At 41.1% G+C, this 24,609-nt stretch overlaps 1 protein-coding gene across 6 annotated transcripts in view; it reads right to left on the reverse strand.

Moving 5' to 3' along the window:
- The window catches only part of ABTB2 (ankyrin repeat and BTB domain containing 2), a 155,965-nt gene that overhangs the window by 110,776 nt on the left and 20,580 nt on the right, over positions 1 to 24,609 (reverse strand). The window contains exon 1 of one of the 6 annotated variants that reach the window (XM_037401860.1): positions 22,717 to 23,878. The exons of the other annotated variants lie outside the window; for them this stretch is intronic. Coding sequence (XP_037257757.1) covers positions 22,717 to 23,581 — 865 coding nt within the window. The 5' untranslated portion in view covers positions 23,582 to 23,878. Of the gene's footprint in view, positions 1 to 22,716; positions 23,879 to 24,609 lie in introns of those variants that run through there. 6 annotated transcript variants of the gene reach the window in all.

Raw genomic sequence — 24,609 nt, forward strand, 5'->3', positions numbered from 1 at the left:
GGGCTGAGCAATCATTTGTCACCAGACAGGTATGTGTAGGTTGTTTCTGGATGTGATCTACGGTGAGCTGCACAAACATGTTTCTGTAATGAGTATGCACAGTGGTTTGCTTTTCTACAACATGGAAATGTTACTCAAATGTGGATGACTGCACAGTGAGAAGTATTCCGTAAAATATTTCCCCATGTACACTAAATTTATTTCTGACAAAATGGCACAGCTGAGCAGACTTAAATCCTTCGAGTTCACTGACTACTTGTATTTTCAGTCCTCTGCTTTGTGACTGTCCCAGCCTACAAGGTTAGAGAGAGCATATCAGCCAAGCAAGCTGTTAAAAGAAGTTGTGGCAAGTATTCCAAACACCAGTGGTTTTTACTGTAGTAAGGTCTTGCAGTTTTTGTTATTTCCGTTGAAGGCTTGATGCTCATGGTATAAAATCACTGTTAAAGAATCTCACTGTCGACTGGTGCTGTGCTGAATGCAACTTGCCCTCCATAACCACAAGCTCTAAAATTACAGCCGAACCATGGGGAGCACAAAATCTCAAAACTTAAAACAGCCAGAGCACCTGGAATTCAATCCCAGCTCTCATACTGACTTGAAAGATGGCCCTGGACAGTTCAATTGAATTTTCTGTGCCAAGGCAATACAATGGGTATGGTGCTATACTATTAGCAGCAATACTCAAATTAAATGAAGTCAAGCCTCACCAGAAACAAACAAAAAAAAAATAGCATCTCCAACACAAGCAAAACTATCCCATAACATGTTTTTATTTTCATTAAGGGATCTGTTTCCTTTTCCTTTTTTACCCAAAGGGATCTGTTTTCCAACAGAACAGCCCTAGCAGTAAATGCTGGTACCATGTTTTCAAGCCCTGGCTACAGCTTGTCATTTTTATTCACCCACAACCTTCCACATAGTACTACTACATTCACATAGGAACAAATGTGGCCAAACTCAGAGAGATCTGCAAACATTTTGATTGCGTCCAATGACAAGTACTACCAACTGGCCATTCAGACCACATAACAGCAGGAACAGTATCTGATCCTTCATTTGGAAACCAGGAGACACCTCTAGTCTCCCCTCTCTCAGTTCTGTACTGTTCGTAGGACACTACTACAGAACTCGCTACAGTGAGTACAGAGTACAGTATGCTACTGGTATAGTGCTACACTGGGACAGTAAAACCTGGGTTCCCTACTGTTTGCTCATAATAATTATCCTTCTCAATCATCCTCCCCTTTTTTTGCACAAGGAGTATCAAAGAGGGGAAGTAATTCTGAGCAATTTTTTTTGCAATCTCTACCTCCTCATGGGTTTCCAAACTGCAGTCTGTATCCACACGCCAGCTCTTCCACAACATGTAAGAGCAAACACTGTTTTTAAAAGAACATATGTATCCATATTTTATTCACAAAAGAAAATTACATTTGTTATAAAGTATATGGGTGTTTTGTGTTTAGTAAGCATAGGTTTAAAGTTAAGCCGCAGTTAGTGGACTGTTACTGCTACCAGTTAAACAGGTTTCTCAGTGCACTGTAACATGCTTCCCTATTGAAACTGTTTAAAGCATGCTTTATTATAAATTTCTTAATTTTGTTATTTATGATAAAACTGTAAAGATGAAACTCCTCATTTTCAAAGTCAGAGCTAAAGTACGTACCCCAATTCATAAGCTGCTATGATTAAGAACAGCTGAGCTGCAAAGAAAAAATTACAACAGAATGAAACAGAAAAGTGCCAAGCCAGATCAAAGAAATGAGTGAACAAGCCTGCAAAGATCTATTTAGCTGGGAATCTGAACAGCTTCTCAGACAAATAATAGGAGATCCCACTGCAATCAGAATGCAACATACCTTCATCCTAACACTGTATTTCTACTATGGGGGCATTTTCACAGTTACTAGTATTCCTAAAGAGTGTGGGGGGCTGGATATTCTAGACACAGCTGTGGTCTCAGACACCTTTAAAGCCATTTGGGTGTATATCCACATTTAGGAAGCAATGCTCATGTGCTAGTTGTCCAGGCTAGCCACCTCCTGTTCTGACCCCAAATCACTCCAGCTACTGACTTAAATTTGCAACCAAATGTTTTAATCTTTCCAATTAATTTATTCCAAGATGTGCACAGTAAAATAGAATTTTTTTTCCTTCACAATCCAAAACTCAGGCCCCACCATCTAAGCTTCATGGTCATGTATTGGGGTATTTTTTTTTATTTTTCTGCTCATAGAAAAGAGGCACCAGATACCCACAACCAGACACATTTATGATCCTAGAGTAAACACACAGCGTGCTGTATAAAACCTGATAAATTCACTTTTAATCTTAACACTCGGGAAGGGAAAGGAATTAGCAGCAAGACTCAGTTCTGCAATGAGAAAGATTTAATTAATAGGTTTCAGCATAATGCAAAGCTAGTTCCTCTGTAATCCCTTTGCTAAAGCCTAGAACCAGGAGAGACTGGGAGAAGCTCACTCCCTGGCTTTACAAGCAGTATACCTGTGCAAACCAGCAACTGAGACTCACATCACAAACATCCCACTAGTTAAATGCCAGGACACAGATGACTAGTCATACAGGGAGTTTGCGTGAGGTTGTATTGCTTTATAAAAGGGTTTTACTAGCACACATTTTGGACAACTTGAAAACTCAGTAGTGGCTTCCTGAATAATGTGGCTGGCTCAGATTCATACCTATAAAAGTTTTATATCGGACCAAACTGCCACCTAGTATTTTAACATCACACATTATGCAAGGAAGCTGGTTTAGAGAGCTGTAAATGCTATATATTTGTTCTACTTCCTCATGTCTCCAGTGATTCCATAACTACCAGAAGCAAATGGTACCCAGCACTACAGTCAGAGACACAAATATTTCTCAGGTCACTTTTAGGGAGTTAACTATTAAGCACAAAGATGAGAAGCCTGCCATAACCTCTTCCACCGATATGCTTGGTCTAGCCAGAGAAAGCAGTGGCCCATTTCTTGACCTGTATTGCATATAGGGCTTCTCTGTGGCAAACATACAGCCTGAACCTGATTTCAGGTACGTACTTCTAAATTAGCAGAGCTGCAGTCAGCAGAGCATCAGAGAGCAGGCAATCCTGGCTCTCAGCCCTCTTCAGCTTCTGAATCCTTGTGTGCAAGAAATGAAAGAGCTGGTCACATCCGCAGAGTGGAATGAATTAGTTGCTCACAAAAGATAACATTTTACTAAAGAACACTGTTCACTGAATGAGAAAGTGCTGAAAATGTCTGCATGTGAGTGTGTGTTTAAGAGTCCCCTCTGGATAATCTGCATGTAAATGAAGCAACATCAGTTGTAAGTATCTCTGGAAACTTAAACTGGCTACACATTCTGAAAGTTAAGTAAAAACAGAACCATGGGAGAGAACCCCTAATTACCACATGGCGAGGGTACTGATTAAAACCATCAGGGCAGGGATCCTGTGTTTCATTAAATAAATACACCAAGTTCAGCTTTATTGTTATTTTAGCTGATGAAGGAAAAATAAAGTCTACCTCCGCATGCATGAAATTACCTAAATTCAAAGACTCACATGCAACAGACTTGTAATAGTGCAGGATTTTTTTCCTTGTTTTTGTATTTAAGTAGCTCACTACAGTTACTTGGGTTAAGATGAAATACTGAAACACAGTTAATCTCTGACATTTTAGCATTCCATATAGAGCCATTTTTTTGGATTCACATGGCAGGGTGTAACTAATAAATGAACATTAGAATACTATTTTAATCATTTTTTGAACTAAAAGCAGAGAACTAGAGAGCATTTTGATATAATGGACACCACTACCTCATTTATTCTCTAGCTTTATAGGGAGTTTTGCTGCTTTCTGGCTACTGCATCGAGTATTCAAAACTGATTGCCAAGAGCTTGAACAAACAACCTTAGTGAGGTCATTTCTGGGTAGCAATTTCACAGAGGGTTTACTTCAATTAGAGACAGACAAATTTGTATGTAGGGAGCAAGTTTCCTCTTGCTACTAGCAAACTCAATTTAGTTACACTACTCAAGACAGGAGAAAACCATTTTCTGGGGTACACCAATATTTGCAGTCTATACCTCATTGGTAAAGAAAATGTGTTAGTCAGGATTAGCTCTGCTGACATTTCCAGAGTTTGTAAGTATGTCAAAATTGTGTCTCTACTCTCTTCTTCCACCATTTGGAAAGGCTGAGTACTACCAGCCTCAGAGGGGACCCTGCATTCAGAACTGATACTGCTGGCTAATGGGATCCAGCCTCTTTGCGGAACATTTCAGCATAATTTCAACTTTTTCACAGAGAAAAAAGTGACATGTCTTAATTAAAGAGCTCCAGTTTTGTTAAGAGCTTTGTTCAAGAGCTGAACAAAGTTAATACAGAGTAACTTACAGTGTCCTGGTCTCCACCCCACTCTCCCTTCAAAATATTATAACTGTGAAGCAAAATAATTGAAAGATGGAAGGGAAGAAAAGCAGTGTGGGTGTACTAGAACCTGCACACTCACCAGCTTTGTTATTTTAATAGGTATAAAATTCTCTTCAACTGCTTACCTATGTATTATTAGTTCATTGATTTCTGTAGGTGACATTCTGTTTTTAAAAGGATTAGGTAAGGCTAAGACATAATCCTGTACCTGTTTTCCTGGGCAGCTGGTGTAAGTCAGAAGTGACAGCTAGTGTTTAGAGCCATAATTTCCGAAGAAATACTGTACAAGTCTTTGGTTCGCGATTGCTCCATGTCATAATGCAGTGGTAGAGAAACTAAAATACTTGCTCCTCAGTTCTCTGCTTGCATAGAGCAGAGTGACTCAATTTTCCAAGTACATACAGGCAGCATTTACATAAGTGACTGCAATTTTAAAAAGGGCAGTCAGTGATAAAGAATGACAACAAATCTGTCTGCAGTCTGCTATAACCAACAGATCCCACTTTCCTATCTCCTAAGCTTGAAATGATCCGGCAGGTTGTGTCTTCAACACTGGTTGTGGGCGACAGGAGAAGAGCTGAAGGGGAATGAGAAAAAAACCCACCACTGAAACCTGAGACTGGATCTCAGGCAGAAGCAGATCTCATGGCCAGACTTCAAACTCTTTATTCTGAAGGTGTCTGGACAGTGAAAATATTGATATTCTTATACACTGCAATAACATTGACACCATAGCTCTAACTCAGTTGACAGTTCTAAAAGAGTTTGCAAGAAGTGTGTAGTAATATTTGACTGCCACACAGAACACTTCAGGGATTTTTTTTGTTGGTTTGTTTTTGTTTGGTTTGGTTTGGGGGGGATGTTTAGTTTGATTTTCTTCTTTTTTATTTTAAAACATCAGAAATAGTTCTGACTGTACAAATGGCTACAAGGGAACTCAAGAACCACTGTTTGGGGTAGCAAGAAGGTCACTCTCTAGCGATGAAGCCATTCTTTTTGGCGACCCCCTTAGAGCATGCAATGCCTCAGTTTCATGCTCCAGCAGAGAGAAAATTCTGCCTTTGAAACTTTTTTTTTCCCATACTTGCTTACCACATGCAAAGCCACAACCTCGCTCACTACAGTCTGTCAGGTCTAGGATTTCAGCAACACCAGGACACATCCCTCTCCAGCAGAGACTGCAACAGCGGTCGGAAGTGGTAAGCCTGGACCCAATCCGTCTGGGCTCATCCTTGCTTTTGCCACAGGGTTGTCATACAATGCTTCATCCTCCCACCCTTGTTTCTGTACAACTGTACTGCAAGTTCTCTGGCCCAAAGATGATGCCTAATAAAGGGTTGGCATCCAAGCCAGGGCAAGCATGCTCCAAAGACAGGCTTTCCCGGTGTTTCTCCAGTAGAAACAACAGATGATCAAAGATCAGGTGACACTAACATACAATGTGAGGCATTCTGTAAGTGACAGGGGACATGACAGCCACTGACTGCTAAGTATGAATGCATGGTCACAGGGCGATGTAACGCACTTGTTTGTGAAGTTCTTTCATTCACTGAACTTTAGATACTCTACAAAAGGTCAAAGGCACCATTAGCTTCAGTTAATACATGAATTAAAAACAAAGACACAGAGTGTGAAAAATCACATGACCAAAAAGTTATACAACAGCTCAGTGTCCCAGAGAAGCCAAGTCTTCAGAAATTAGAGAGTCAGAAGACCTGGGACTCTGGAGAGAGCCTCCTGATTGCTGCCACCTCTTGCCACACCTCTGCCTCTTCCTATCTGGAGCTCTGCCACTGCACTTCTCTGTGCTCTGCTTGGGCAGAATTCAACAGCAGTTTCTAACCTTCACACCTTGAGTGTGGAAGGCTTTTCCACACTCAAGGCAAGGCAGAGATGACAGCAGACCACACAATAATACTATACTGTATTATGCATACAGTATTCATTTGGTAGAATGATAATGAGCAGAGAATACCCAAGCTGATACTGGGGTCCATATTGTTTAATACCTTCATAAACAGCCTCAGCAATTTTGTAGGTAACAGTTTTAGGGTGCCCACTTAAGTGGGATGTGGATAACTGCAGAGGAACCAGCAGTGGATGTCTACCTGAAAATGGGCAGAGACCTAGAGAGCACAGCCTTCAAGGACAGGGTGGGGGAGCTGGACTTGTATAGGCTGGCTATGAGGATGTTAGAGGCCAATTTAAAAGAAGCCTACAACTATTTGAAAGGTAGCTACAAAAATTATGGAGCCAAATTTTTCTCAGAAGCGCCACATGGTGCTCCAAGGGCACAAGCCACAAACTGTGGCTTCATCTCATGCTTGACATTAGGCGAAACTTCTTCACTAAGAAGTGAGCAGGTTGCTCAGAGAGGCTGTGATATCTACCATATGGACCTTTTCAAGATTGAGCCACAAAAAAAATCGCCTGCCAGATCTAGTTCTGGCAGGAATCCACCTCAGGTGGGAGACTGGACTACATGACCTTCAGGAGCTCCTCCTAACCAGTATTTCAGTGATTCTAATATGACCAAGTAGTTATGCAGTGCAGTCAGGATTTCCAGTTCCCAAAATATTCATTTATATTCCTCCTTCTTTCTTGGGTCTAATTCATAAGCTCACAGTACTTTCAGAAAAAATGCATCAAAAGATACTTAAAAAAAAAACAAAACCAAAAACCCCCAAACCCAAAACACTAAGTGGTGAACTGCTAGCCCATGCAACTTCCCTGATGTCAGCTGGGATGCTGAATGTAACACAGCATGTATCCATGACATTAATGAAAAAAGCCTCTAAGATATATCTGTATGAAACAGTGAATTTCTTTTTAAGTGCTGCTTTTGTCTTAGCTTGTTGTAAGCTGAGAAAAAGATAGGGGCAAAGGGAGGAAGGAAGCACGCAATTCATTGCCCATAAAAATAAACCTAAAATTCATTAAAGGCCTGAACATTCTGAGCAGAATCAAATACTTAAGCGATGCTTAATGCCTTCAACACCACTGCCTGCTCTGAATGTTGTTACCGAAGACTGGCTGATTACTTGCATTCGGAAGTTGAGGCCAAAAAATAACGTCTCCCAAAGCAGCCAACTGGAAAAAAAATAATCTGTGAACAGCTGTGTGATTGCTGCACAACAGTTGTGGGAAAGCAGTGTAATAAGGTCAGATTCTGATCCATTACATCACTGTATATCAAGACGAGCTCTATTACAGACAGAAGCTATAACAGATGTAAAGCTCAGAGTCCAGTCTGTAGGATAGACAGCAGGATACAGATCATTAGCATAGCTACATGAATGCCATTATTCAAACAAAATTATTACTACGTTGCTCTCAACCTCAGCTACTCACTGCACCAAGCCATGTGTATTTTAAGAGAAGACTCAATTCAGACCCCAAGAGATCACATTTGGGTTCACCTCATATGCTTCTACTAACTGCTACCTCCAATTAAGTCTGCTGGTTTTATGAACTACTATGTACTAAAGAACACCACAAAACTGACTGTACCTTCCCAATAAAATGAAGATGCTGGTTGAGTATCTTCCTTTAAAAGCTGAATGAAAGCTTGATCCTGTAGATCATAACATTTCACTTTGCAGGAATAGACAATTGTATTGTGCTCCTATACAATCATAGAACAGGTTTCTGACCAGACCATTCACTCTTTTCAAAAAGTCATCTACTGACCCCTTGCTCCATCCCAGAACTAGTCTAGTTTTTACTCACAGTACTGAAAAATCTCTGCAACAAGTTAACATGATTGTAACGCGGTAAGCTCTTTTGATACCATTAGGACTACACCGGGGATATAGAAGTTACCTTTGCCAAGGTAACTTCACCAAGAGCCTAAATACAGAGTAAGTTCTCTTGCAAAATGAGCCTTGGGATTTTTGAGGGGAGGAGAGATAAAGAAGGTGGTTTATTTATCTTTTCTTTTCCCCCTCCTGGAAGATTTGCTGAAAAGTGAGGGCTTTTGTGTGGGCAAAGTTTGAACAAAGAGAAGCAACCGCTATCCCAGGACAAAAATTTACACATGGCAACCATGGAACAAGACAAGAGTTCACAACAGTTCTTTATTTGTACAGGTATTTATACAGCCACCTTTTCCTGAAAATGAGTAAGAGGAAAGGTAATACTTCAACAGGAATCCATTTTGATTTTACTCCCTATTATAACTTAATTTGATGCTCTTAACCTGTAGATCTGAACACATAACTTATTTCTTAGCATCCCTGGCATCCTGAAACGAACAAAAGATTTTAAAAGTTTTTTAAAAAATAAGTTAAGGTCAAGCTAAGTGATTAATGGGTTCTTCAATGTGTTATGCTGATTTTGTTCCAAAATAAGCAGCTGCTTTTTATGAACTGCTTCATTTCTCTTCAACAGCAAATCACAAAAGTAGAAGAAATCACTCCCACGCGAATCTTTTAAAGCTCATGCTGTTCATCACATAACAAGCACAGAAAGTAACCTGTTGTCCCTGAACAATGAAAAGTGTCCTCACATGAACCAGTCCTATACAATGAATACTACACATTTTTACAGATGTTCACTGAGCAAGCTCCTCAGTTAAGAATATAGGAAATAAATTGTTAGGAAAGCAATTGATTCTTAATTCATATCCATATTCAGACCCAAAAGCCAAATGAGAATTTGTCTATCAATCCCTAATTAAGACCAATCAAATACAACTTCTCTGCAATCTTCTAGAAATCCCTATGGGTGACAAAGTCAGATCTAGTCAGCCCATGCAAGCTTTGTGAACCTTTTTAAGCAAGAAATATTATATCTCCCCCCATAACTGGCTCAAGGGACTTGACAACAAAAGATCTTGTACCTCCAAGCAAAACAGATTGAAAATGCAAGTGACAGTAGCTTCTCACAATTGTGGAATATCAGAAGGAGCTATAACCCACAACAAATTGTTCAAATCAGCCTTACTCAATCACTGGAGCACTTCTTTGTTATGTACTCTCATCAGAGAAATACTTGGCAGTGTTCACATGTAAATCAGCAGCAGCTTTTTGGATCACCTCTTTTAATGTAGAATCAGCTCAAACTTTTCAGAATTATCATGTTTCACTAGAATGCTTTTCAGAAATACAATGCACCGCTGAAGACTCAGGCAGATGGCTTGGCTGAGACAGTTCACAATTTGAAAACTATCTCCGGTCAGATTTTATTTAAAATAAAAAGTCAAAAATCAGCAAGTCTTTTTAAGATTACATTACACACACAAAAAAGCAGCAGTTACTGGAAGACACAGGGTCATGAAATAGACTGCCTCATTCACTGATTCCAGCCCCAGGGCTAAATGCTACCTAAGTTATTTGATGTCTAAATGGGATTAATTGGTAGCTTCAGTCTCGTTCTTGGCAGATACATCACCACTGCATCCAGCAATATTTGGCACTGTAACATGCAGACCTCACCTTACTCCTGTTCACAGTTCCATTCTTCCATGAAGCTGAAAAGGGACTACATACACAACTAAGGCAAGCAGGAAGCAGTTCTTACAGCCCAATAAAAGCTCTGGTTGGAAAATGCCCTGAGAACAAACCACCCTCTTGTATGGTTCCCTTCAGTCAGAGTTAAAAACCACAGATGGGCCTGTGAGAAAAAGTTCTGGTTCAGATTTCTGCCACAAGAAGTTCACTGAGCTCCTATTCTGTCAGTCCAGAATGCGTCTCTAGCATGACACTTGGTGTTGTTTTGTTGTTATTTTTTAGTTTAAGGAACATCTTCTCTACAAAAATTAAATTAGAAACTGATGTAGAAATTACTCTCTCTCATCATCTGTCAAGGTTGCATAAGTTGACCAGTTGCACACTGCTCTCTTAAACAGACAGGAAGCTTTGCAAACAGTGCAATTCATTACCCGTAGATTATTACACTTACTCTCTCACCGAGAGATAAGAGAACTGTTTGCTGTCCAAGGCAACTCACCCCAGCATTCCCTGTTTCAACCTATAGTTCAAAGAAAATACACTGCTAACTCTGACCCCATGATCTAACCAGCGCTAGAAAGTGATCCAGCTCCACTAACCAAACACCTTCTGTGCCCCTGTCTCTTGACCATACACAGCTATACCGTTCCCTGAAAACAAAACCACATCCCGAAGCAGTGGTGAATCTGAGGAAAAAAGTGGAGGCAGGGGGCTGCTCTTTTGTTTGACATGCCAAGACAAAACTGCGTGGTTACTTCGTGTGTGTCACGGCTTGATTCTCCGCTGCTTTACTCTTCTTTCAGACCAGCGTGGCCAATTAAGTAAGGGTTGAATCAGGCCCCTCGTATATAAATGGATCATTTGAAGTTATACACGTTACTTTACATGGAAAAAATTCAAGCTTTTAAAAAATGAGCATATAAAATATAAAAAGACATTTAAAGTGCGCATGCGCGCACACACACATACAAGCCAGTTTTACTTTGCACTGCCTGTGCAGTAGAACAGATAGCCTGTTCTCTGACTCTCTTTTAACTGCAAACCTTATACTAGCTGTGTATATTTTGGACCCTTTCCCATCCTACCATGATTTCCTGTCTGAGTCTGCAGCCCATGGCAACAGCAGAAAATTGGAGTTCAGGCTTTGCAGATGGTGGTAGGCCAAATGCCCTGTGCCAATTTAGTATCTTCTTCCATAACATATGCATTATCTATGTCTTGGCTACATGGCAAGAGTTACCTTCATGCTAATAAATTATATTCATTTTAGTTCATAAATTGTGCTTGCCTTAGGGGAGCTCTGGCCTTCTGCAGTGAACATAAAAACCATAGTCACACAGCCTTACATACACATCATCATGCTCCAAAAGGAAAATTATATTCTGAACTGCTGTCAAGGTAGAAGAAAATTCACACAGTTTTATCATGCAATTCCAGCAGGTCACAGGTCACTGCGACTGTTCAAAAGCAAAGCAAAACAGCCCCCTCCCCAAATTTATTGATGTGCAGCACATATATTATCCCACAAAATAACCTGTGACGAAAGCTGCATTTCCACATGTCTGCAACAAAAATGAGACCCAAGATTACACACACAAGGAAAACGTGCCAGAAGCAATTCCAGGGTTGCTTTCCATTGGGAAATGTAGCATTACACATGAATCTTCCCTCAGTGCCTTTAATAAGAGACCCTGCATCTGGTATTGCCCTGAGAGAATGGGACTGGGGGGGGGGGTGATGGGGGAAAGGACATACTTTTTTTCAAGGAATAATATTAAAAAAGAAAACACCTGTCACCCACATCACACTCCAGCACAGCTACAGAACTACCTCAGTGTACAGATGCTTTAAATCCCCCCTGCCCCCAGCGTACACAACAGGACATCCAGGTTTTCCATGGAATGAATCGTTACCATCAAAGCTTCTCCCACCTCGAGGTGTAAAGCCCTTAAGTTTATTACAAAGTACTAAAACAAAACTACCTCAAACAAACACGTGGCCTCAATCCAAGCGATTTCAGAAGAGCCCAGGCAACTGCTTCAGAAAGAAGCCAGCCTTTTCTGGTAAGCAAAATAATTCCCTTGATATTGTAAGGAATCACAGACTAAAATCCATAAGCCACTGCTTCGTTCCATAACAAAACTCTGGTCTCTCAGCACTGGTAAATAAACACACTGTATTTTTTCCCCCTTGAGCCTAGTTCACAACTCCGATTAATTTTCTTGCCTTTCTGCCTTTCTCTTCCTCTACCTGCACCATGCCAGGTAGAAGCGTTCCTGACATCTAAAAAATCCGCAAACCTATTCTGGATACCTACCAAACCCCCCATTAAACTCAATGAAAATTATTTCTTTGGTTCCAGCAAGATTAAACTTTACAGTAAGCAGCACTTCTTGCATGGATTCTAAGCTTGCTTTCAGCAGCAGTTCATTGACAACAATTCTGACAAATTTTCTACTTGATCTTACTGTCATCACCCTCAAGTATCTTACAAGTTCAAATAAAACTGATACTCACTCGAGACAAAATGTTCACGTATACTGCCAAAGCACGAGAACTTTTTATAACACTTGAAATAAAAAAAGAAAAAGCCCATAGACAAGCTTTAGAAGTCTTTACATATTGACAATAGAATGAAATGGCTTATTAAAAACAACTAATAAGAATTGTGTGTCTTGGTTGCTACTATTACATTGTTTTCTATCTTCTCTCTACTCTAAGTTAAACTACCACTTTGTGAAAATATCCAAAGATACCTTATAAATTTGACATCATAACGTGAAAGTATCAGAAACCATACTTAAGACTATAATAAAACTGTATCAATTCAACTCTAGAGCAATTTTTACCATCTCTAGACTAAACAAAACTGCCATTGCAAGCTGAGCAGAAAACAAGATGGAGGGTGGAAGAAAGGTAACATGCAAACCAAAGAGCAGAAATTCAATGTGCAATTAACCAGAAATTCTATCTATCCAAGCCTCACAGAGGAAATCCATTTCATTATATATTATCTCTCATATTATTACAATATACATCCATTCCTAACATTTTGGTTAGGCCTGTGGTATTATCTCAGGAAATAGCACAAAACCTGAAAAAGAAATAAAAAGGAAACCTCTCAACTCTTTGTGATGCAGAAACAGATAAGCATGACAAATTTACAGCATGCACCAGTCCATTTATGTTTCTCATGACTCACATTACCAATTCTTCCCAAATCCGGCACACAATAACACTCCAAAGAGACATCTCTGCAGTTAACACTCCAGCTAACGGTACACAGAGGGATGCTATCTGCCTGCATATCTGCATACCTACCACAGAAATGTTCGTCACAAGCCACAGCAGCATCCTGACACCGCTTCCTCACCCATCAGGCAAGGCTGAGACACACACAATTTCAGGTTGAAAGAAGCTGCAGGACCATCAGTGGGTCATCCAAGTGGAATCAAAGTTAAAGATGAGTGAACTGTCTAAAAGCAACTAGAAACCCAGGCTTTTGCTTTCATCTACTAGTTCTGACATGAGTCTGTGCTGCAGAGTATTGGGTAGTCATTTAAATAAAACAAGCAAACAAGAAATTGACTTCTACTAAATTCTATTAGAACATCAAAAATCCAAAACAGTTTGAAGAAAGAATAGGAGGCAAAACTGGCCTAATTCCCTACTTTAGCAGTTTGCCAATATTCAACTCTTGTCCTTCAGCTGAAATAGTAGTGTGCCTTACTCAGAAGCACTAAAATGTAAGTATTAGAAGAAAATCTATTCACTGTCATCTTGGACTTAAACAGGGAAAGAAAGTGCCACATAAGATCAAGAAAATAATAGATAATTAAGCCTCTGCATGTTTATCTTTTTAATGTATAATTCCCAGCATAAACATGTAGGTCATGTTTTTTTCTTTGTTCTCCAGGTCCCAGGCAACAGACTGCGTATTGGGCTAGAAATGAAAGCAACAGAAGTACCCAACATGGACTGTAATGTTATAAACAGTAAAGAATGGGACAAACAGATGTCTTCTGTAGTGTTCCTTTCCTCTCATCCCTGAAATATCATAAACAACATTTACTTTGATCTTGTATAGCCCCATAGCAAATTTATCAGTTCTTATAAATCTATATGCATGAACTGAAAAGCTGGTCTTAAATGTTTATTTAGCTTCTTAGTCTCTAGTCTATGATTATACCACAAATACCCTTAATCATCTCAAGCATTTTGGTGTTGCTACACAAAAACTACAGCAATTACTTAAGTACATTTTCCACAGTTTTCCTCTTTTTTGCTTATGTCAAGATTTTTTCATTTTCTGGACAGGGAGAGCCAAATGCAGCCTCCTGGTAGACTGCTGTAGCACTGCAACACTACAAAAAAGCACTACTTTGGTCACTTGGAAACTTCCCTAGCTTTCTTCTAACAATTTTTTTTTAATAAAATAATAATCAGAGCTTAGACATCAATTTCAGAAATTTATCAAATAGCTAACTTGCTACTTGTGCATAAAATAAGCAGAGATGCATATTCTCAGTGTAAGACAACACAGTTAGCATAGAGAGAAACCCACACATGAACAATGTACACCAACCGAAGATGACTGAGAAGATCGTTTGTCTTCTACTGTCCCTATCATGCCACAGCCTGAAAGCACTTTACACGAATGACTGAATGGAACCTTGCAGCATCCTCCAGAAGCTGGTATTTTGCTCAATTCAGATGTGAAGCAGGTTAAGTAGCCTTGTGAACATCAAACAAGCTTTAAGAAAGAAATGGTCCAGGTGTAATAATTAAACAACCAGAACAAGATGGACAAGTGCTCAGGCTTACAGTTAACCTAGGAGTTGTCTGGGTCAAACTTGTACGAAGAACACCAGACAGTTTTTGCCTTGTCAACAGGAAGAAAGTAAGTACACTCACAGCAATCCCTGTGACCTGATTTAATGATTCTCACAGGTCCACGATCTCAGCTCTGTTGAATGTCTATTTCAAAGGGTCATTTCATGTTAAGATCACAGTAAAGACCAATCCAAACAACTGCTTCCTAGAGGACCACCACAGAAAACATCAGCTAGACTACAGTTAATGAAATCACATCATTAAGTAACAGGTTTTGAGCAGATGAGGAGGAAGTTTACAATTTTAAGGGACTTTCATCTGCAAGTAACACATAAGCAAGTAGGCTTTTATAGACAAGGATTTTATCGCTCAGAATTCCATTTAACTTGAATTGAAATGACTGATCCTTAGTTTCTACTCCTGAAGACAACAGCAATTACAGCAGACCCCTCCCTCAGAAGTTCCTTTCACATTATTAATTCTATCCCACATACACCATGCTCACAAAAGCTGCAGCCACCACCCCAGCAGGCGGCCGGCAGACATTTTAATTACAGATGAACAAACAACCCTCAGCTGTGCCCTGCCCAGAGCTGGCCTGTCCCAGCACTGGTCTCTCCTCACTCCAGTTGCCAACTGCACCAAGTCACACCCGCTGTAGCCAAACATTTCCTCAGGACCGGGATGAACTCACAGTTCTAGCTTGGCTACTGACCTAAGTCAGAAGGCAAGTCTGGATGTGTTTGGGTGAAAGAAACAAACTTTTCAGCGTTTCTGCATCCTTTCCTCTTCCCATTATTGCTTTCTTGTGATAAGGCCTCCATTGCCAATAAGAAGGCTCCATTTAAAAGGCTCTCCCCACTCATAAATGCACAACTTTGAATCCTTAAATTGACTTAGATGCTCTCAACAAGGTGCAGCTTGTGTTTAATTTTTGTTAAAATGTAGCTCTTGTTCTGTAAAGGAAAGAATCAGAGTTCTGTTGAAATATTTTCATCCAAATTTGTAAATTAAGAAAGCACGAAGCCACCACTGTACTGGTTTTACCATTGCCTCAGGCTTAACCAAATGTCATGTTAGGCACTTATGTTCAAAACAATGTGTAAATTAATCCTATTAAGACAAGAACAGCATCAGCAATGATTGGCTTTATTCTTTTGTTCCTCAGTCTGAATTATCATGGTTCAGTGTGAGCAAATGGACATTTTCTTCTGCTTACTCCTGGTGTAGTAGAACTTAGCCAATGAGAGAGGTTTTTTCTTAATGCCAAGAGTTTAAGACTGCAAAGCCTAGAACATCATGGAAATATTTATAAATAAGGACCACATATATTGACTTGAAAAACTTAGCATTGACTAAATGCAAAATGAGAGCTAAAATGTAAATGAAAAATTATTTTGATCTTGTTCCCAAATATTCAGAAGAATAAAGAATGCTGAGGGATTTGATGGGTGCTGCTGAGTATCTAGTGGTTTTACTCAGTTTAGAAGCCTCTGTTTCTCTTCTTTTGAGTTCTGCTGGTACAATGGGCAAATTACTCAAGATAAGACACCTGTTCATTCTACATTTTACTTTAAGAAAGGACAATATCAAGTTAGTGAAGATCACAGGATTAATATTACCTTTGGCCTTATTTCACATTTTCTTGCACTGCTGTAAGATGAGTTCCTTTTAAAAATGAACTAACTTCTAGCTCAACATTAAGATCTTGGGTTTAAGCTCCCAAGTGCAAACAGGCACTTTTTCCAGTTCTTTCAGAAGTTAAGTGCTTGAGTCCTAAGCCCATTCCCCTCTGCAACTTGCTAATTGTGTAGTAAGTGAATTTTATAGTCTATTGTAAATAAATATTTCCAGTATTTTGCATTTCATACAACAGAGGGCTTCATAAGCTTAAACATTTCCTTTGCATACCCATGCATTACACACCAAGCTAGGGAAAGGGACAGAAAAATGAAACAGATAAGGAAGGAAGCTCCAAGTGGACCATTAACTAGACTAACTGAATCATACCAGGTGTGTCAGCAGAAATAAACTATAACAACATGAAAAAGTTACAACAACATTAATACCCAAACAAGATTTTTCAGTGTAAAAAGGCCTTTCAACTCAACTCCATCACCAAAATACAATTTATTTAAAATTCACTGCCACCCTATGTTACTATTGCATTTAGTTTTGGAATAGCCCCAAATTAGGTAGGATTAAGATTTCAAAACAGCTACAATATATATAGCATCCATGCCCTGGGTGAGTGCAGATCTCAAGCAAGAGGAAGCAATTTGTAATGTTAGCGATCAGTCAGGGAGGTTCACTGACAGCCATCAATTCTCCCCAGATCAGATGAGTTTAGGTTCCAAATCACGTAAGAAATTAAATGAGGTATATGAAAAAAAAACAACCTCTGGTGGCTCAGTTCAGAAAGACTAGCTGACTGAACGCTGCAAGATCTTCAAACTGGAAAAGAGACAAGTTTAATTTCCATTATTCCAATGTCAGAAGACATGTACATCAACCATATCATATTTTATTATTAAGAATATGAACACTCAAAGCTCATGCCTCATTTTCTGCAGACACACGTAGAAAATAAAAATGCAAGAGCACCCCAAATATTGCACAGGTGTTCACCGCTAAACTGTGAGCTAAAGCAGGTTGCTTTTTAATCTGAAAAATAAATTTTGAAAAGCCACCAAAACCCTGCTATAACTTACGATTTAACATACCAAGGATAAAATTCTGGCCTAGCCTCAACAGTATTTGCTCAGTTCAAACCCCTGGCTTTCACAGTAACAAGAATCTTCAGCCTCAACACAACAGGTCATAGACTTTTCTCTCCAAGAGGTTCCTTCTTCACAGGCCTAGCTCCTCAGTTTTGCGGAGATAAGCTGTCACTGCACCGATTCCACTTGAAATCCACATATCAGCGTTTGCTACTAGTAGTTACACACGGAGTTTCAGCACTTGTTCTTTAACCAAGTGAACAGAAAGAACAAAGATTTTACTGCCGTGGTGTAATGCCAGCAATTTGAAGGATTAAACAGCATTATTACTTCATCAATGAAGTTCTCCTTTACTATCACCAAATTACATATACAGACACATAAAACCCACTATAAGGGGGGAAAAAATAGGCATTTTAGCCTTACTTGATCTACCCTTTAACATAAGCGAGACGCATATCTGCAGATACTTGTGTTTTTTAATCGCGCATCTAGTGGTTTGCGTTTGTAGGAGAGGCGAGCATGTATATACAAGCACTAACATTAAGGTTTAAAGAATTTGTCCCTGTGGGTTTGTGGATATAAATTCAAGCTCTTGAGCATGTAGGAGTAGAAGCACACAAGGTATGCTGGGGGTACATTTGTACAGAGGTGAATGAAGCCATAGTTCAAATAGGATCAACCTATTTGATCAAATAGCAATAGATCAAATAGCTACAACCAGCTCATCTAACATGGAAACATGCACGTAGGTCTATCATATCCCTGCCCAGGAATCCCCAGTAAGCAACACTGCTTCCAAATACTGCTTCAGATGATGACGCAGGAGACAGAGGCATTTGGTTTTTGTTTTTAATGATCTGCAAATCACCTGTGGTACCGCTGTACTAGCTTTGTACTTCCACTCATCTTAGTTTATTGATTGCATTTGCAGCTCTCTTCCCCAAAACGCACTCCTTCCAAAACGCAGTGTATTCCTGAAGAGTTGTGAAGCTGATAGCTTATTAAATTTGATCAAGTTCTTTATGAGCACACCAGTTCGTTCAGTTCAGATAACAAAAGGACATTCTGTTTATTGAAATGTCATAAATTATTTCTTTTCCCTGCTGGATTTTAGTACAGTACCATGGCTACACTTGAAATAAAAAAAGTTATTTCAGGCCATTTTGATAACTACAAAAAGGATTTTTTATAATAGCATAACTCTAAAAATCCTCAATGTTAAAATCAGCAATAATTTTTAATCTATATTAGTAATCTATATTAGCACAGTGACAAATATGAAAGAAAATGGGGTTAGTTAGTGATACTAAATCCAAAGTCCACACTTGATGCTTGGTAGGGTGTGCCACAGTGTTTAGTATCAAAAGAAGAAAGTTCATCCCTGGTCTAATTTTACTGAGTCCAAATCATTCCCTCCTACCGTGAGGAAAGGTTACACATTTCCCCTCTTAAGTCCTTTCTAAGATAAAGGTCTCAAAACACAAGCACAGCTTATTTCAGACTCTGTTTCTACTACTCATCAGCTGAGCAAACCAACAGGCCGATTTGTGGATTGGTTCATGCACAGAGAATGTCAAGTGTTTTGGCTAAGAGGTATGTGAAGAAACAGTGTTACTCAGTCATATCCCCCCCCCCCCCCCCTTTTTTTTTTGTTTGGTTGGCTTTTTGGTTTTTTCCCCCCGCAAAGACATCTGTCAACACTTACATATGCAGAACACCAGGATGTGCTGATGCATTAAATAGCACAGCAGGTGTATTGGCTGTCGCAGGAGGGTTTGGCAATAACTAGATAGTTAAGTACAACATAAGTTCTGTAGTTAATAGGGCAATAATATCAAAATGTATTTGCAGTGCTGACAGTTCAGATTCTAGTGAACCATGCACCAGTGAAACACAGGAACATGAAGTAGAAGAATCACATTTCCAATGTAAGTTTGTATTTCTCCTTGTCTCCCAACAAACGTTTCAAATGAATAGACTCTAATATTACAAATTAACGTCTCCAAATCCCTGTGAAACCACCAGATGCATTCTCTAGCTGTATCAAACCAATACATATCATATATCTCCAAGTAATTAAAAATAACAAATAAAACACGTATTCCAATGTACATTACCTTTTTTTTTTGTTTTTACCTTCCAGTAACTACATTTCAGTAGCTGCTTATCATTTTTGCTGCTTTTGTTTCATTTTCTTTCCAGCTTGCATGGCATTATTTTTGCAATAGCCCACCTAAACTCACAGAGAGCTCTACAGAACTCCTTACAACCATAAATTCAGATGACATTCCTCCTTCCAAGGCAGAGACCGAATCCCAGTCATGAACTCAGAACTCACACTGACAGCAGAAAACGTCTCACAGAAGTCTCAAATAGTTGATTAAAGAACAACTTCATGGAAAGGGCAAAAACATAAACCCACCACAGATCATTATTTATCTTAAAATAATACTAAAATCCCCCTTAAGTATTTACTGAGTTTCTAACTTCACCCTTCACACACCAGCTGTTCACTAAACCACGCTTGTTACAATACAGAATATTAAGCCTTCAGCCTCCAAAGCCTTAAGCACAGTGACTGGACTATGGTCTTTGATGGGGTATTAGTCACTGAAGAAACACAGGTCTAAACCTCAGTCTCTTAAGAATTTACAAAGATTTATGTATTTACTTACTGTTTCTTAGACTCCAAAGAAGCATGCTATCCTGATCTAATAATGAAAATGGTATTCAATAGATCATAATGCCAGAAAGGTCCATTATGATAATCCAGTACAATCTTCTGCCATGGATTTTATCCAGAGATTGCAATGCTCGACTGGAGTTAGAACTTAACCTCTAAGTGCTTTTTATCTCTAACATCAAACTCAGTGCTATAAAACAAAACCCAACAAACATATGCCAAGTGCACAGTTTACAAGTACTCCATTAAAATGCTCTTACTATAAAAAAACCAAAAGTGACAGTAAAGCAAGTTTTCCTGTTTCTTACACTGGAATAAATCCAGTTATTTTACTGCTAGATCTACCTCAGATTTAAATTAATGTAAAAGACAAGATCATTTGAAAGCACTGTGAAGAATTATGTGAATACTACTAATTTACAATTCCTACAGGGAGAAGAATAAAGAAGTTATTTCAAGCTTTTTTGCATCCAGATAAAACCATTTGTGGTCTTACAACTGCAAGAAAAGCCATTTAGAAGATTCACTGACTTGTGTCAGGTAAAATACTAGTGACAGACTGTCACAGGAAATCACAGGATACCTTCATGTGTGGTTTTATTCCATTTTCAGACTTTAAAAATGCATTCAATTATTGACAGAATTGATCTGAAAGACAGGAACAACAAAAGAGGCAACAGAAGCCAACCCTTCTGTGGCCAGTAACTGCTTGGTATTACACTACACAAGCGTTATCATAACTGACCATTTGGTGGTTTGAATATTTATAAGCATTTCCCTGCACAGTCACTCCCGTTTCCATTGCACACCAGCTTCCATTCATTCACTGCAGTTTTTCCAAAGAGATCTCTCTCAAGAAAAAAAAAAAAAGGCAGGAAAAAAAAAAAGCTCTGAGGGACTTACTCTTCCTCTCCATTTTACACACAGAAACTGTGTGGCAAAAGCACTGAGCAAGGAACAGCTCAAGTGCATGTTTTACTTCACAGAACCACAACATTTCACTCCAGCTTCCCTAAGTAAGGAACAAGAGAAGGAACCACGTCCTCTTTTTGGACCCGGTGACAAGTGCTCCCATGATACGCAAAGAATTATGACAAGTGTTTTGGCAGAGGACAAGATATCCTCATACCCTTACAGTCTTCCACCAAAGAGCTTGTACTTAGAAAAAGTAGATGTCTATGTTTGACTTTTAATGTTACAGTTATGTCTTGTACCAGCACCAAGAGCACATCCCAAAGGGCTCTTCACACTTTTTTCACATACGTTTAGTAACAGTCGGTGGACAGAGGGCAGACAGAACACACAAGAGAGGTTTTGTGAGCGCTGTAATAGCAGCCATCCTCTTACACTGTAATCTGAAGCAGGCTCACCCAATGGGGACAGTCACTGCACTCACCTACTAGTGATCTGAACGGCAACATTATTGCTTTTGTATAGGATAACTGCAGGAAATCAATGCACCCAAGGATCAGAAGTTGAGTCAGCCCTTCCCTAACAAAGCACTTCATTACTAACATTCACCTAAGGTATATTTTTTCCCCATCAAAGAAAATCTGCTCCTTTCCTTTGTCTCTCAATATGAGATTATCTTTTGAAGAGGACCAAGCCACTTAGTTTTATAGAGTTAAATCAGAAAGGTTTTATGCATGGGATATCTGACCATAACAATGAGGCCAGCAGAAGTCACGAAACTGTGTGCAGTGCACAGAATAGTTTTCTAAATTCAATGTTTCTCTCAATTTTTCCATGGAAAAAATATGGTACTCTTCAGTGTGACAATGCAAAATAAACACTGCAGCTTCTTAGTAGAACTGTCATGACTTAAGTCTTTCAAACTACTCCTCAGTCCCATAGGAAGACGCCAACATTCCTCTCTCTGCTTATTTGCTTAACTGTTCAAAAAGTCTGCTTTCTAAACAAATTACAGAGGTAAGTACCTTAATGCTATGTTATTCTCATTACTGAGGCACCATCCCAAATATCCACTGTGGCAAGCCAAGCACAAGCTCTTGTTTATTGCACGAGTGTAATTTCAGCACAGGTTCCTGCTAAACTAGAAGGAAGTCTAAGTAACATGCAGTTACAAGTTTCTGTTCAGAAACTGAATTTTACTATCACAAAGAAAAAAAAATAATGTTGTTTCCCCTCTCCAGGCTGTACGTGGGAATTGCATCTTTAAGATGAAACTGCAAAATACTCACTATAATGTAAGTTTTGTTTAAAACAATAGTGGTGTTTTCTGAGGAGCAGCTTGTAAAGCACATTTCACCTTATGATTACAGAGAAGCAGGTTTACATGCCAGTTACAGTAAAATTGCTCAAAACAGCAGCTGGTAAAAAGTCAGGAGACATTTGTTAGGACAACAGGGCTTGGTTTCCCACAGCCTCTGCCCCTTTCTTAAGAATAAAGCAGGAACATTCTTGCCTGGTAAAACCATCATGCCTGCTTTACGCACACACAAACCACGACCAAGATGCAATTCAGATGAAAAGAAAAACCAAAAAAAACCCAAAGTCCATCAAAATCAATGATTTTACTGCAAAGCTTGTCGGTATGAAGATTAGATATTGTAAAAGCAGTATCTTACCATTAGCATTCTTCCCACAGATGAGATGCTCATAAGGTTGCAACACTCCCCAAAGTTCAGCATCATTGTTGATAACCATCTCCAGGATTTCAGCTGAGATCTCCCCTCCTCCACCATCTGGGCTCTGACTTGCCAAAACCCTGACCTTAATCTCTTCTACCAGGTTTTCCATGCAAGCGGTTAAAGAGATGGCCGCGTATTCATGGATCCTAACTGAGATCCTAGTGTCCACCATCCACCTGAAAAACCTCCCCACTGAAAAGGTGAGGCCACATCTAGCTGATTTACCTTTTCTCAGTCCATCCCCAGCACTCATGCTGTACAGAGAGAGAGCCTTGACAGTCGCCAAGACGCAGCTTTCCGACAACGACCAGCTCTGGATGAGCTTGATAGCACTCTGCACCTCAAACCTGGTGCACTTGGAGTGCATCACGCTGAGACGCTGAGCTTCCCTGGAGACCCTGATCAAGGCGCGCCTCAGTAACTGTGAGAGACGCCTGACAGCTTCCTGAGAAAAGGTTCTGCTACTGCCATCTCCCTTCCCTTTTCTGAGTATTTTTCCAATGTCTTCATCAGTCCAAGGGTATTCCTCTAGATCCGGCAGCTTAGGACACTTGGAAAAGATATCTGCAACCTCGGGGTCTTCTGGCAGAACGGTGTTCACGGTATCCCAGCTGTTATTCCTACTGTTCATGGAGCCCGAGTAGTACCACCAGTTGCCTCTGTGCTGAGAAGAGGTGAAGGCTTGGGAGTTGGACTTGGAAGAAGAGAGACTAAGAGACCTGCAGGAATCCCCTGCCCCATAACCAGAGTCCAAAGTTAAATCCTCCAGGGTCTTCAGAGTAGAGCTGTATATCCCAGCCATAGGAAAGACCGGTGAAGCCAACCGCCGACAGCACGAAAGGTGAGGCTGGGGCAGATCCCTCCTGCGCCTACCGGGCCAGAGCCGCCTGCCTCGCCAGCGGCGCGGGAGGATTTGCAGCACAGCGGGAAACAGCCCTCCCCGCACGCCGGCTCAGCCGAGGGCCAGCTACCTCCATCCCGCAGGGAGGCTGTGCTCAGCCATCTTCTGCTTCGGAAGGGAGGAACGGCTGGCGGCAGCCGGCGGTCGAGAGCCGCGCCGGGCCGGGCGGGCCGGCTGCTGCCCGGGCAGGGCGCGGGGCCCGCGGAGGGTGCGGGGAGGCGGCGCGGGGCGGGGCGGGCTCCGCGCGAGCCGCTCGGCGGGACACTTGGCGGCGGCTCCCACTCAACTTCTCCGCCGCAGGTCTGCCGGGCGCCCCGCCCCGCCGTATGCAAACGACCTGGGGGGAGAAGCACCAATCAACGGCGCCGGCAGAGAGCGTCTCCACCAGTGAAATCCGAGCTGGGCGGGTAGCATGCAAATTGCGCCGGGAGGGGCGGGGCGGGGGGAGGCGAGGACAGCCGGGCAGCGCTCCGCCGGTCCGGGCGCCAGCGAGCATTCCGCTACCGCCGGCCCCGCTCACCCGGGGCGGCCGCCCGCCCTGCCTTGCCCTGCGCCGGAGCACGGCACACGGCCGGGCCGGGCGCTGCGGCGGCTCCCCGAGCCGAGGGTCACGCACGCCTGGTCCCGCGGGGGATCAGCGCCTGAATGGGGGATTGTGCGGGCGGCCGCGAAGCCGGTGTGCCGGCCTTTGAAAGGAGCCTTTGTGCGGCAGCTTACGCGGCCCTGACCTTGAACCGTGAGCGGGGTACGAGCGGGGGGTGCCGGGCTGGTTTCTCCCCTCCCTCCCTCCCTCCCTCCGCCCCAGCCACGGTCCGGCCCGGGCTGGCGGTGCGGGCCGAGGGCGCCCCCCATCGGCTGTTCTGGGGCACTGAGGCGGCTGCGGGGCGGCAGGAGAAACCGTAACCCCCCGCACCAGGTTCGCCAGTTCT

The sequence above is a fragment of the Falco rusticolus genome, chromosome 10 (assembly GCF_015220075.1).
Source record: "Falco rusticolus isolate bFalRus1 chromosome 10, bFalRus1.pri, whole genome shotgun sequence".
Taxonomy (NCBI): Eukaryota; Metazoa; Chordata; class Aves; order Falconiformes; family Falconidae; genus Falco; species Falco rusticolus.